Below are 14,158 nucleotides of genomic sequence, written 5' to 3' on the forward strand. Positions count from 1 at the left end.
ATGTTTCAGTTGAGTTTTAAATGGCAGCTGGAGTTCTTCTGAATGATTACGTGTCTAATACAGGTTTAAGGGTTAGGGAGTAAGGAAGATATTATTCAAAATGAAAAGAACCTGAGGATATTCGCAGAGGCCTGAAATAGCATTGGTACACTCCTAGAACTGTAACCAGGTTTTTTCATGGATGCCGGTAGTTGTTGTGGGTTTTGGCCTCCAACCTCTTAAAGAATAAGCGGTGGTGCCACTGCAGGTGGACCGTGTGCTTGTAAAGCAAATATTGGACCCAAAAAGTGTTGCAAAAAGGTGATTTTATTTAAGTAGAGAAAAAAGAAGGAAAGGAGAAGATAAAGGCTTCCACGAAGGGTATGGAAGGGGATTCCAAAGGGGAAATACAGGAGGGAGCTCCCACCGTGTGGGAGGGGATTCCAGAGAGCTGGAAATCCGGTGCAGGTGAGGGAGCATGGACTTTTATCCTGGGAGAAACCCCCACCTTCTACAAGACCCTGGGCCAATGAAAGGAGTTCCTTAGAACTTACACTGGAGTGATTGACTTTTAGTTTCTTCCTGAGCCTGTGAAATTCAAACATAAACCATTGAATCTCCCGGATGGAGAGAGATGGGAGTGGGGCATGGCACTGGGAAATTCTTGCCTTTAAAGCTACGCCCCCTTATGGACACGGAAAGAGAACACATTCCCTCAGAACCATAGTTTGATGGCAATGTAAATTACAGTGTGTTTTGAAAAAATCATGGAAGATAATATGCCACAATAAGAAAATCCAACTTTATTCTAAACTTGATGAGTATTTGACAGATTGTAAGCGAAAAGCAAATAATTAAATATATATTTTAGAAAGCATTCTAGATACATAAAAAGCACTTATTATAATCCAATATCCATTCATGATTTGAAAAACCTCTCATCTAATTAGAAATAAAAGGGAACTTCCTTAATCTAAGGAAGAACATCTACATAAATTCTACAACCAACCACATACTTGGTGGTGAAATAATGAATGTTTTTCTTCTAAGATCAGGAATAACACAAAGATGTCTGCTCTTACTTCCATTCAAGATGGTGCTTGAACTACCGTTCAAGCCAGTACAGCTATGTGAGGAAAAGAAATAAAACTCATCCATATTAGTAAGAAGTAAATCTGTTTTTATTGACAGATGGCATGATTTTTTTAAAAAAGAAAATCCCAAGGAATCTATAAAAAAGCTATTAGAACTAATAAGTGAGTTTAAAAAGATTGCAGGACACAGATTAATATATGAAAATTTATTGTATTTCTACGTATTGACAAGAGAAAATTAGAAATTAAATTAAACTTCAAAAGCAATACCACTTACAATTGCCATCAAAACTATTCAATACTCAGGGGTAAATTTAACAGGTTTACAAGACCAGTATGCTGAACGGTTTACAAGACCAGTATGCTGAACACTGTAAAACATTGGTGAGAAAAATTAATGAAGACCTCAGTATAGAATTATGTCATTTTTATGAACCAGAAGACTTAATATTGCTAATATGTCAGTTCTCTCAATTTTATTTACATGCAAAAAGTAGTCCCAGTCAAAATTTCAGCAGGCTTTTGGGGAGAAATATATAAGCTAATTCTAAAAGTTATATGGAAATGCGAAGGGCCTAGAATAGCCAAAATAATTTTGAAGAAGAAGTGTTGGAAATGTTATACTACCTGGGACATTTTCTAACACTAACAACCAATTTTCTGATTCTCTGGATGCCAACTGGGTGTCCAATGATTTGATTCACTTCTGACACTACAGTAGTTTTTCCTTATTTGCAGTTTTGCTTTCTGCAGTTTCAGTTACCCATAGCCAACTTTATTCTGAAAGTATTAAATGGAAGATTCCAGAAATAAACAATTTGTAAATTTAATATTGCAAGCTGGTCTGTATAGCATGATGAAATCTCGCACTGTCCTGCTCCATGTTGCGGGGGATATGAGTCGTCCTTTTGTCCAGCACGTCCATGCCATATGAGCTGCCCATTCTTTACCACTTAGTAGTCATCTCAGTCATCAGATTGATTGTGGCAGTATTGCAGTGCTTATGTTCATCTAACCCTTATTTTACTTAATGGCCCCAAAGTATCAGAGTAGTGATGCTGGCAATTCAGATATGCCAAAGAGAAGCTGTAAAGTACTTAGTGTTAAGTGAGAAGCTGAAAGTTCTCAAATTAAAGGAAAGAAAAAAAATCATGCACTGAAGTTGTAAGAGTTAAAACTACAAAATGTCTAGAAGAAAACATAGAAAAGCTTAATGATGCTGGGCTTGGCAATGATTTCTTTAATATGAGATACAAATTTTGATGAATTGCATCCAAAAAAATTTTTTTAACTTACTCTTCAATATACAGTATTATGAAAACAAAGTAAGATATTCTTGCTGGGCCCTTTGGCCATTTGGGTTGTCACAGACTAGAAGAAAATACTTGAAAACACATTTAACAGTATACTTAAATTACCACTCTATCCACACACACAGGAACACACACACATATACAACCCACTAGAATGTCTAAGTTGAAAAAGACTGACCATAACAAATGTTGATGCAGATATGGAAGGCCTGGAACTCTCGGACCTGTTGGACTGTAAAATGACACAACCACTTAGGAAGACCGTTTATACTTTCTTGAAAAGTTAAACCTATCCATACCATATACTCTAGCCATTTAACTTCTGGGTATTTACCTAAGAGAAATAAATGAGTATGCCCACTGGAAAACTGGAAATAATCCAAATGCCCATCAGTTAGATGAACTAATAAACTAATATGGTAGAATACAATGGAATACTACTTCGCAATAAAAATGAAGAATTATTGATATATATAACAACATGAATAAATCTTGAAATAATTATGCTTACTGAAAGAAGACTTAAAATTTTACATTAAATAATTCTATTTATGTAAAATTATTGAAAACCAAACTAATCTTTAATGAAGGAAGGCAGATCAGTGGTTGCCTAGGAATGGAGAAATGGAAAGGGTGGAATGAATTGCAGAGTATCAGGAGAAAATGTTTTTGGGTACTGGCTACGTTTATTATCTTAGTTGTGGCGATGGTCCCATGAGCACAAGAAGGTCAAAATTCATCAAATTGTAAAGTTTGAATATGTATTTATTTATATTAATTTTGCCTCAATAAAGTTAAGAGTTTAAAAAGGAGAGATTGAAGAAGGGGAGAAGGGTGAAGAAGAAGAGGGAGAAAAGAGGCAGAGGAGATAAAGGAAGAAGGGGAAGAGAAAAAAATAACATAATTCTCATGTAAGGGAAGAAATGGATTAAAGGCAAAAGAAACTAAAGCCAATAAGAAAAATTAACAGTCAATTACGTTAGTCTAAGAAAGAGAAGAGATGACTAAATTTTATTGGTCAATATACTCCCTATAGTGACCAAGAGAGTTAATAGATAGCCTGATGTAACCAGCAGGGCAGGTATCCCTTTCCTGACCATTGTCTGTGCATCAGTCATTCACTCATTTAATAAATGAGTGAATTTATTTATTTATTGAGCACCCACTTTGTGTCAGTTACTGTTTTAAGCACTGGGAAGGTAGTGGTGATGAAGATAGACATGGTTTCTGTAGCCAGAGAGCTTACTTTCTAGTTAGGGGAAGTAAGCATACATTAACAAAACAAAGATAATTCAAAGATTGATATATTACAAAGGAAATACGATGGGGTAATTTGTAGAGAGTAACTAGAGGAAGAGTGGAATAGTGGTTGGTTCATTTATATTTTGATATAGGGAAGACTATTCTGAGACATAGTAATACTGAATTGTAAAAGACAAAGACCTAAGAGATAATTGCCAAGGGTAGAGAATTTTAAAGAGACCAAAAATAATTTAAAATGGTCTTAAGTCAGAAGGAAGTATACATATTTAATCAACAGAAAGGAGACTGGAAGAAGGAAGAGAAGTAGAGGAGAAGGTTAACACAGTAGATAGGCGCTGAGGCATATATGGCTTGTAAGACACTTTGAGGAATTTGAAATGTTTTATTGATGCAATGGGAAACCACTGGAGGATGTTGAGCAGGGAAATAACATGATATGATTTATGTTTTGAAACTATTCTTCTGCCTGATTTACACAGACTAGCTGGGGGAGTGGGGAGGAATGGAAATAGGGAGATGAGTTAGACATTAGGTCACACTATGAAGACTGATCAGAAGTCCATTGGGGATTTTATTTTGGAGTCCCAACCATCAGGATTTGCTGAGAAATAGGTTGTGGGGGTAAGCGGAAGGGTAGAATCAAGAATGACTTCTAGGCTTTTGAGTATGCAGGTGGAAAGTGGTACAGTTTATTGAAATCAGAAAGACTGGTGGAGAAATATGTTTGCTGTGTAAATTAAATTTTTTTTCTTTATATGTATAGTTGAGATATCTGGTAAACATCCATATAGGAATGTCAAGTGAGCATCCAAAGTATCAGACCTGATAATAAAAATTGAGGTTCATTGCCATGTTGTATTTTTCAGTTGAACTTAACCTTCTTTTCTCTACCATGAAAAGAATAAAAGGAAGTTTGCATTTTTAAAACAATGCCTTCTAACATTACAAGTTTACTTAAAAAGAATGACCATAGTAGATAGACAAGAGGACCATGGAGAATGGCATACAGAGTTATTTTGGTGGGAAGATCTAAAGAACTTGAGGAACAGTTAGACATAGATATTAAAAAGAAGGGAGGAGCCAAGGTGATACCATTAACTAAGTTGGGAAACAGGAATGTGGCTATTTGCATTTTTGGTACCAATTTTTTATCCCTTTGTCTATCCATACCCTTTGCCATATCATTACAATGACTTTCCAAAATGGATGGACATACTTCCACCCCTTGACTCTGGGTTTCATTATGTGGCTAGCTAGGGTGTTATCAGATGTGACTCAAACAAAAGCTTTAAAAAACTCTTCCATAACTGAATTTCACTCTTTTGCATCTACTATTATCATAAGACATGCCTGAGTTGGCCTACTGGCAGAGAAGATACACGTAAAGCAAAGCCAAGATATGCCTGTCAGCCCAGTTAAAGACAATTTAAATCACCCTACAATCAGCCAATCCCCAGACACTTGGGCAGATTCAACCAAGATCAGCAGACCCACCTAGCTAAACCTTGCTGCTCCCAGGCTTATGAACCACCTAGCCAACCTCAGCTGCTCCTAGTCATATAAGAAATGCATACTTATATATTGTTTTATGCCCCTGAGGTTTTGTGGTTCTGGCAACAGATAACTGATACAAGGGAGTAACCGGCTGCTCTTGTAGAAAGGATTCATTCCATTTTTGGACATGGTGAATTTGAGGTGGCCAATGGCAGCTGGGCATAGAACTCAGCAGCCACTTACTTACATTCTGTGAATCATCAGCAGATACGTAGCTGAAGATGTAAATTTAGATAAAATTACCCAAGGAGCATATATATATATATATATATATATATATATATATATATAAAGTGAGAAGAGGAAGTTACGATGACTGAACTCTGTGGAAGACCTGTATTTGAAAGAAACGTTGAGATTGAGAAGGAATTCTCAGAAATTTCTAAGAACTGGAAAAGACTGGTAGTGCAAAAACTAGATTTCAACAAGGAGGAAGTGGTTAGCAGTGCAAAATAACCCAGGGAGGCAAAGTAAATATCTTTATACTCATTTTACAAATGGATAAAGCGTAGTTTGAATTGGGTAATTGTAATTGGGTAATTAGGTTTGTTATGCATTATCATACAAACTAGTAAATAGCAATCAGGGTGCTAGAACCTAGATCTTTTGAATCTTAACTCAGGACTTTATCATTTTTTATCATATTATCTTTCCTGAGTTTATACTTCTGATGCCTATAAATTAATTAATAAAATTATTATAAAATATCTTACATGTATAAAATGTCAAGATAAAACAGTGAGATTTTAATATTTAGAATTAGATGAACATTAAAAATATATATAACTCAGACCCCGCTGAAATTATAAAATAATTGTGTTACTTTATTGCATGTTTCCTTTTATTCATCAATTTTTAAATATCTGATAAATATATTTTTATAAGTGATATTTTTCTATATTCACTATGGATTGAAACATTGATTTTCCTCTTAAGTTTAATATTTTGAATTAATAATGACAATGTTAAACTATATTACAGAATGAACTTCATGAGCTTGAAAAACAAATAGCAACTATCTCTACAGAAACTAAAGAAACAGAAAGACAAATTTATCAACAAGATGCTGCCATAGAGAATACCAAACTTCATTGTGATAGCCTGGAAACTCAAATCAAATCCTTACATTCAGAAAATGTAAAGCTTAAATTTGACATAGAAACAGCCCAAGAAGATTTTGAGGAACACATGATAAAATATAATGCATATTATGCAAAAATAAAAACACATAAAAATAGTTTGGGAGAGGTAGAAAGCAAATGGCCATTTATGACTGAACTCTATGAAAAACGAAATTTTGTTAAAAAATTAAAGACAATGAAAGAAGAACTTATGCAAGATCTTCAAAATCCAGGAGGGAACCGAATAACACAAGTACAGGTTTGGAAAGTTATTTAGCAAAATTATTTTTTTCTATTACTTCTTTTTTTGCAAGTACATACATTAAATGATAAATTTATTGTGAAGTTAATAAAATGCCCATAACTGTTCTATTACATTCAGAAACTATTTTCACAATTAAAAAAAAAAAACCTGGATAAATACATGTGTTATATAACAACTATTCTAGATCCTCAAATGTGTAAAGGAAACATCCACAAATCCCCAGTGGATTCATAAAAATATGTGGTCAAAGAAAATCACAGTCAACAATTAATCCATTTGTTGCAGAAAGTATAATTCACAAAAATGTTGAAGCCTTAGCTTTTATGCCAATGGATCCAGACCAATTCAAATCAATTTAGTACACTTAAATGTTGTTACACAAGCAATATAAACTAACAATTGCACCTTATGCATCTATTTCTCTTACTGTTCTTTGAAGATGATAGAAGACACAAACTTAAAATATTGATCATTTCTTGCTAGAAAATTGAAAAGTATCTTTTACACTGTTGGGCAGTTGCCACCGTAACTACTAATTTCATTTTTGTCTTATTTTTGTTCGATTTTTAGTTCTGTTTTAAATGTACGGTTTCTTTGTTTTAGTAACAGTTCTTTATTTTGTACACCTATAGAAGTAATATTCTAATGCTATTTATCAAAACTAAATTTCGATTTGTCTAGTTTTATTAAATTATAGAAACATTGAAAATATTGGATTTATATTGACTATCTTTTTCTGACTTCTGTGTTTCAAATGTTATAAACATACAGGAAGATATTACAAAGTTAAAGGATAAAATTATAACTATAAAAGAATCTATCATTGTAAAAACTTGTTTTCTTGAAGAAGAAAAAAAGACACATGAAAAATTAAGAAAAGAAATAGAGGTAAGTCTTATCTAGATTTCAATGTTTTATGGGACCATTTTTTAAACTTATACCGTATTCTTATTTCCATAGTTTACTCTCAATACGCAAAACAGCTGAAGAACAAGAACTATAAAATTTAGTAAATACAAATCCTTAATAGATAACTAGAGATAACTGCCTCATTCAAAGATGTTCACATATGTGAATATGTTCAAACAGTGCAAACATTCGCTCCAGTTTAAACATGGGTGAGGGTTCTTTCAGGTTCTTGTCATTCCACTAAGAATATGATACCCAATTAATGGCTAGAAAGCAGCTATGTAGTCAAAGAGGATGCCCATTCTTAGACATCAAAGACTTCTCAAAATAGAATAATAACACAATGGTAAGCGTTGTTTTTCCAAACCTCTCTGACTTCATATTTGCAATTATCAAGAGTCAAGTTAAAAAACAACTACAAATATGCAAAAATGAGAGTAAATTCTTTTTTTTTTTTTTTTTTTTTTTGAGACAGAGTTTCACTCTTGTTACCCAGGCTTGGCTCACCGCCGCCTCTGCCTCCTGGGTTCAGGCAATTCTCCTGCCTCAGCCTCCTGAGTAGCTGGGATTACAGGCACGCGCCACCATGCCCAGCTAATTTTTTGTATTTTTAGTAGAGACGGGATTTCACCATGTTGACCAGGATGGTCTCCATCTCTTGACCTCGTGATCCACCCGCCTTGGCCTCCCAAAGTGATGGGATTACAGGCTTGAGCCGCCGCGCCCAGCCTGAGAGTAAATTCTTAATGTGTTGTGGTGCCATCTGTAGACTTCTATAGTTATTATTGCTTAGATGAATGGTGAACAAAAATGTAAAATAATACGCTATTAAGGCCAAATAATTTTCACCTGAATACATTAATTTGGAAAATAAAAATATGCATGTTTCAATTTGTTTTTGACTAATTTGACGCAATACAAAGCATCTGAAGAAATTGAAGATAAAAACCCTCATTTTTACATATTCGCTATTAAAAATATCACGATTTTACCTTATAGTCTATTACAATCTAAATAAATAAGGATTTTTCTGCCCTGTAGATGTTAAGGTTCATTATAAAACAATAAGTGGTAAGACAGTATATTAGTGGTATAAAAGTAGAAGAAAAAATTATTATTATTATTTTTGAGATAGAGTCTTGCTTTGTTGCCCAGGCTCCTTCTGGGTTCTAGCAATTCTCCCGCCTCAGCCTCCCAGGTGGTTGGGATTACATGCACATACCACCACAACAAGTTAATTTTTGCGTTTTTAGTAGAGACAGGGTTTCACCATGTTGGTGAGGCCAATCTCAAACTCCTGATCTCAGGTGATCCACCTGCCTTGGCCTCCCAAAGTGCTAGGTAAAGGCATGAGCCACCATGCCCTGCCAGAAAAAAATTGTTAATGAAAAAAAGAATCCAGAAATTATGCATGCATGAATGGCAAAAGCAAAATAGATCGCCTTTATGGAAAAATAAGGAAAAATTCAGAAATAAAACTGAATCTCTACCTCATAATACACACAGGTGCACATGCACACACACACACATACACACACACACACACACACACACACACAAAATTCTGAGTATTGAATACAAGGTAGGAGAAAAACTTAACAATTAGTGTCAGAAAAGCATTTATTTTAAAAGAGAAAAACACTCCGTAAATTGTATGGTTAAATATTTTTAGTTTTGACTATGCTGTAAATTTCTAGATCATGGGAATACACCATAACAAGAGAAAGAACAAGACTCTTCTCTAGATTATTGTAACACATGTATGTGATAAGAGATAAGAAAATGTCAAATCAGTGAAACATTGGTCAAATGGTATAAAAATACCATTTTTCTGAAACATGAATATCAGAAATAAAGAAAAATATGACCATCATTATTAACAATCAGAGACTGATAATTAAAACCACAGCTAGATACCATGTTTAGCCCATCAGATTATCAGTATTACAGTTGGTAAGATGTTAAGCATGGGAATTTTAAAAGACTATTCTTGTGAGTATAAACTGCTAAAAGCATTTTGGAAAGAAATTTGAAATTACCTTGTAATTTTTTACAATAACATATTTTTTTGAGGTATACTTGTCATAAGAGTAAGTACACAAATTATAAGTGGATAGCTTGATTTATTTAGACTAATATGTATATTTATTTATGTTACTATTACATAGATTAAGATATAGAACTTTCCCAGCATGTTCAGAAGGTTCTCTTCTACCGCTTTTATCAAATATCCACTATTCTGATTTTTATAAACAGCTTTACTAAGATAAAATTCACACACTATACAGTTCACCATTTTTTTGTCAGATATTCTGCAACAAAGTTTTAAAAATGAAAATAAATTATCCAGAGATTTTTTTTTTTATTTAAATTTTAAGTTCAGGAGTACATGTGCAGCTTTGCTATATAGGTAAATTTCTGTCATAGTTTGTTATACAGATTATTCAAATGCCCAGGTATTAAGCCCTGTACCCATTAATTATTCCTCCTGATCCTGTCTCTCCTCTCATCCTCCAGTGTGTGTTGTTTCTGATAGGCCCCAGTGTGTGCTGTTTCCCTCTATGTGTTCATGTGTTGTCATCATTTAGATTCCACTTATAAGTGAGAACATGCAGTATTTGGTTTTCTGTTCCTGCATTACTTCACTTAGGATAATGGCCTCCAGCTCCATTCATGTTCATGCAGAGGACATAATCTCATTCCTTTTTATGGCTGCATAGTATTCCATGTTGTATATGTACCACATTTTTTTTAACCAGACTACCATTGATAGGCATTTAGGTTGATTCCGTGTCTTTACTATTGTGAATATTGCTGCAGTGCATGTACATGTGTATGTGTCTTTATGATAGAATGATTTATATTCTTTTGGGTATACACTCAGTAATGGGCTTGCTGGGTTAAGTAGTATTTCTGTCTTTAAGTCTTTGAGGAATTGCCACACTGTCTTCCACAGTGGTCAAACTAATTTACACTCCCCCCAACAGTGTATAAGTGTTCTTTTTCTCTGCGACCTCGTCAGCATGTGTTATTTTTTTACTTTTTGACAATAATGATGATGGTATCTCATTGTGGTTTTGATTTGCATTTCACTAATGATTCATGATGCTGAACTTTTTTTATATGACTGTTGGCCACATGTATTTCTTCTTTTGAAAAGTGTCTGTTTATGTCCTCTCCACACTTTTAAATGGGGTTGTTAGTTTTTTTCTTGTAAATTTGTTTAAGCTTCTTATAAGTGCTGAATATTAGACCTTTGTGAGATACATAGTTTGCAAAAATTTTCTCTCATTATGTAGGTTTTCTGCTTACTCTGTTAATAGTATCTCTCACTATACAGAGGCTCTTTAATTAGATCCCAATTGTCAGCTTTTGCTTTTGTTGCAATTGCTTTTGGCATCTTCATCATGAAATATTTTCCCATTCCTATGTCCAGAATGGTATTGCCTAGGTTGTCTTCCAGGACTTTTATAGTTTTGGGTTTCATATTTAAGTTTTTAATCCATCTTGAGTTAATGTTTGTATTTGGTATAAGGAAGGGGTACAGTTTCAATCTTCTGCACATGGCTAGCCAGTTATCCCAGCACCATTTATTGAATAGAGAGTCTTCCCCATTGCTTGTTTTTGTCAACTTTGTTAAAGATGAGATCATTGTAGATGCACGGCCTTATTTCTGGGTTATCTATTCTGTTTCATTGGTCTATGTGTCTGTTTTTGTACCAGTACCATCCTGTTTTGATTACTGTAGCCCTGTCCAGCTTTGTTCTTTTGGTTTAGAATTGCCTTGGCTATTTGGACTCCTTTTTGGTTCCATAGGGATTTTAAAATAGTTTTTTCTAGCTATGTGAAGAATGTCATTGGTGGTTTAATAGGAATAGCATCAAATCTATAAATTGCTTTGGGTAGTATTGCCATTTTAATAATATTCCTCCTATTCATGAGCATGGAATGTTTTTCCATTTGTTTATGTCATCTCTGATTTCTTTGAGGAATATTTTATAGTTTTCCTTCTAGAGCTCTTTCACTTCCCTGGTTAGCTGTATTCCTAGAGGGGTGTGTGTGTGTGTGTGTGTGTGTGTGTGTGTGTGAACTGTGAGTGGGATTTGGCTCTCAGCTTGATTGCTGTTTTATAGGAGTGCTAGTGATTTTTGCATATTGATTTTATATCCTGAGACTTTATTGAGGTTGTTTATCAGCTTAGGAAACTTTTGGGCCAGGACTTTTGGGTTTTCTAGATATAGCATCATATTATCTGCAAACAGGGTTAGTTTGACTTCCTGTCTTCTTATTTGTATATGTTTTATTTCTTTCTCTTGCCTGATTGCTCTGGCCAGGACTTCCAATACTATGCCAAATAACAGTAGTGAGAGGGGATCCTTGTCTTGTGCTGGTTTTCAAGGGGAATGCCTCTGGCTTTTGCCCATTGAGTATGATTTTGGCTGTGGTTTGTTATAGATGGTTCTTATTTTCAGGTATGTTCCTTCAATACTTAGTTTATTGAGAGTATTTAACATGTTAAGGGAGGGGGAATTGAAAACCTTTTCTGCATCTATTGAGATAATCATGTTATATTTGTCTTCGATTCTGTTTATATGATGAATCATATTTATTGATTTGCATATGTTGAACCAAACTTGCATCCCAGGTATAAAGCCTACCTGATGGTGATGGGTAAGCTTTCTGATGTGCTGCGCGATTCAGTTTGATAACATTTTGTTGAGGATTTTTGCATCAGTGTTCATCAAGAATATCAGCTTGAAATTCCCTTTTTGTTACGTCTCTTCCAGGTTTTGGTATCAGGATGATAAATTCAGTGATAAATTTCAGCTATTTATTACTGAATCAATTCCAGAGCTTGTTAATTGGTCTATTCAGGGATTCAATTTCTTCCTGGTTTAGTTTTGGGAGGGTATATGTGTCCAGGAATTTATCCATTTCTTCTAGATTTCCTAGTTTATGTGCATAGGGGTGTTTATAATATTCTCTGATGGTTATTTGTATTTCTGTGAGGTCAGTAGTAATACCCCCTTCTCGTTTCTGATTAAGTTTATTTTGATCTTCTCAATTTTCTTCTTTATTAGTCTAGCTAGCAGTTTATCTGTTTTATTATTTTTTTCAAAACACCAGCTCCTAGATTTGCTGATTTTTTAAAGGGTTTTCTTGTGTCTCAGACTCCTTCAGTGCAGCTCTGATTTTGGTTATTGTCTTCTGCTGGCTTTGGGCTTGGTTTGCTTTTGGTTCTCTAATTCTTTTAGTCATGATGTCATGTTGTTAAATTGAGATCTTTCTAACTTTTTGATGTAGGCATTTGTGCTATACATTTCTCCCTTAACACTGCCCTTGGCTATGTCCCACAGATTCTGGTATATTTGTTCTCATTAGTTTCAAATAACTTCTTGAATTTCTGCCTTAATTTTAATATTTCCCGAAAAATCATTCAGGAGCAGTTTATTCAATTTCCATGTAATTTTATGGTTTTGAGTGAATTTCTTTTTTTTTTTGAGACGGAGTTTCACTCTTGTTACCCAGGCTGGAGTGCAATGGCGCGATCTCGGCTCACCGCAACCTCCGCCTCCTGGGTTCAGGCAATTCTCCTGCCTCAGCCTCCTGAGTAGCTGGGATTACAGGCATGCGCCACCATGCCCAGCTAATTTTTTGTATTTTTAGTAGAGACGGGGTTTCACCATGTCGACCAGGATGGTCTCGAACTCTCGACCTCGTGATCCACCCGCCTCGGCCTCCCAAAGTGCTGGGATTACAGGCTTGAGCCACTGCGCCCGGCAAGTGAATTTCTTAGTCTTGATTTCTAATTTGATTGTGCTGTGGTCCAAGAGATTGTTATGAGTTCAGTTCTTTCACATTTGCTGAGGAGTGTTTTATTTCAGATTATGTGATTGATTTTAGAATATGTGCCATGTGGTGATGAGAATAATGTATATTCTGTTGTTTTTGGATAGAGAGTTCTGTAGATGCCTATCAGGTTCTTTTGACCCAGTGTTGAGTTCAGGTGCTGAATATCTTTGTTAATTTTCTGTCTTGATGATCTGCCTAATATTGCCAGTGGGTGTTAAAATCTCCCATTATTATTGTGTGGGAGTCTAAGTCTCTTTGAAGGTCTCTAAGAACTTGCTTTATGAATCTGGGTGCTCCTGTGTTGGGTGCATATATATTTAGGATAGTTAGGTCTTATTGTTGAATTAAACTTTATCATTATATAACGCCCTTCTTTGTCTTTTTAAATCTTTGCTGATTTAAAGTCTGTTTTGTGTGAAATTAAGATTGCAACTCTTGATTTTTTTTCTGTTTTCTATCTGCTTGATGGATTTTCCTCTATCCCTTTATTTTGAGCCTATGTGTGTCACTGCATGTGAGATGGGTCTCTTGAAGACAGCATACCAATGGGTCTTGGTTCTTTATCCAGCTTGCCACTCTGTGCCTTTTAACTGGGGTATTTAGCCCATTTACATTCAGGGTTACTTGATATGTGTAGACTTAATCCTGTCATCATGATGCTAAATGGTTATCATGCAGACTTGTTTATGTGGTTTCCTTGTAGTGTCACTAGTCTATGTACTTCAGTGTGTTTTTGTAGTGGCTGACACTAGTGTTTCCTTTCCGTATTTAGTGCTTTCTTTAGGAGCTCTTGTAAGGCAGGTCTTT

The 14,158-nt window shown here is 34.8% G+C and overlaps 1 protein-coding gene across 7 annotated transcripts in view; it reads left to right on the plus strand.

Moving 5' to 3' along the window:
• Positions 1–14,158, plus strand: part of CCDC122 (coiled-coil domain containing 122) — a 41,625-nt gene that overhangs the window by 13,931 nt on the left and 13,536 nt on the right. For all 7 annotated transcript variants that reach the window (XM_074387759.1, XM_074387758.1, XM_074387755.1 and 4 more), the window contains 2 exons: positions 6,185–6,583; positions 7,361–7,477. In XM_074387759.1, coding sequence (XP_074243860.1) covers positions 6,185–6,583; positions 7,361–7,477 — 516 coding nt within the window. The remainder of the gene's footprint in view (positions 1–6,184; positions 6,584–7,360; positions 7,478–14,158) is intronic.

This window comes from Saimiri boliviensis, chromosome 16 (genome assembly GCF_048565385.1).
Source record: "Saimiri boliviensis isolate mSaiBol1 chromosome 16, mSaiBol1.pri, whole genome shotgun sequence".
NCBI lineage: Eukaryota > Metazoa > Chordata > Mammalia > Primates > Cebidae > Saimiri > Saimiri boliviensis.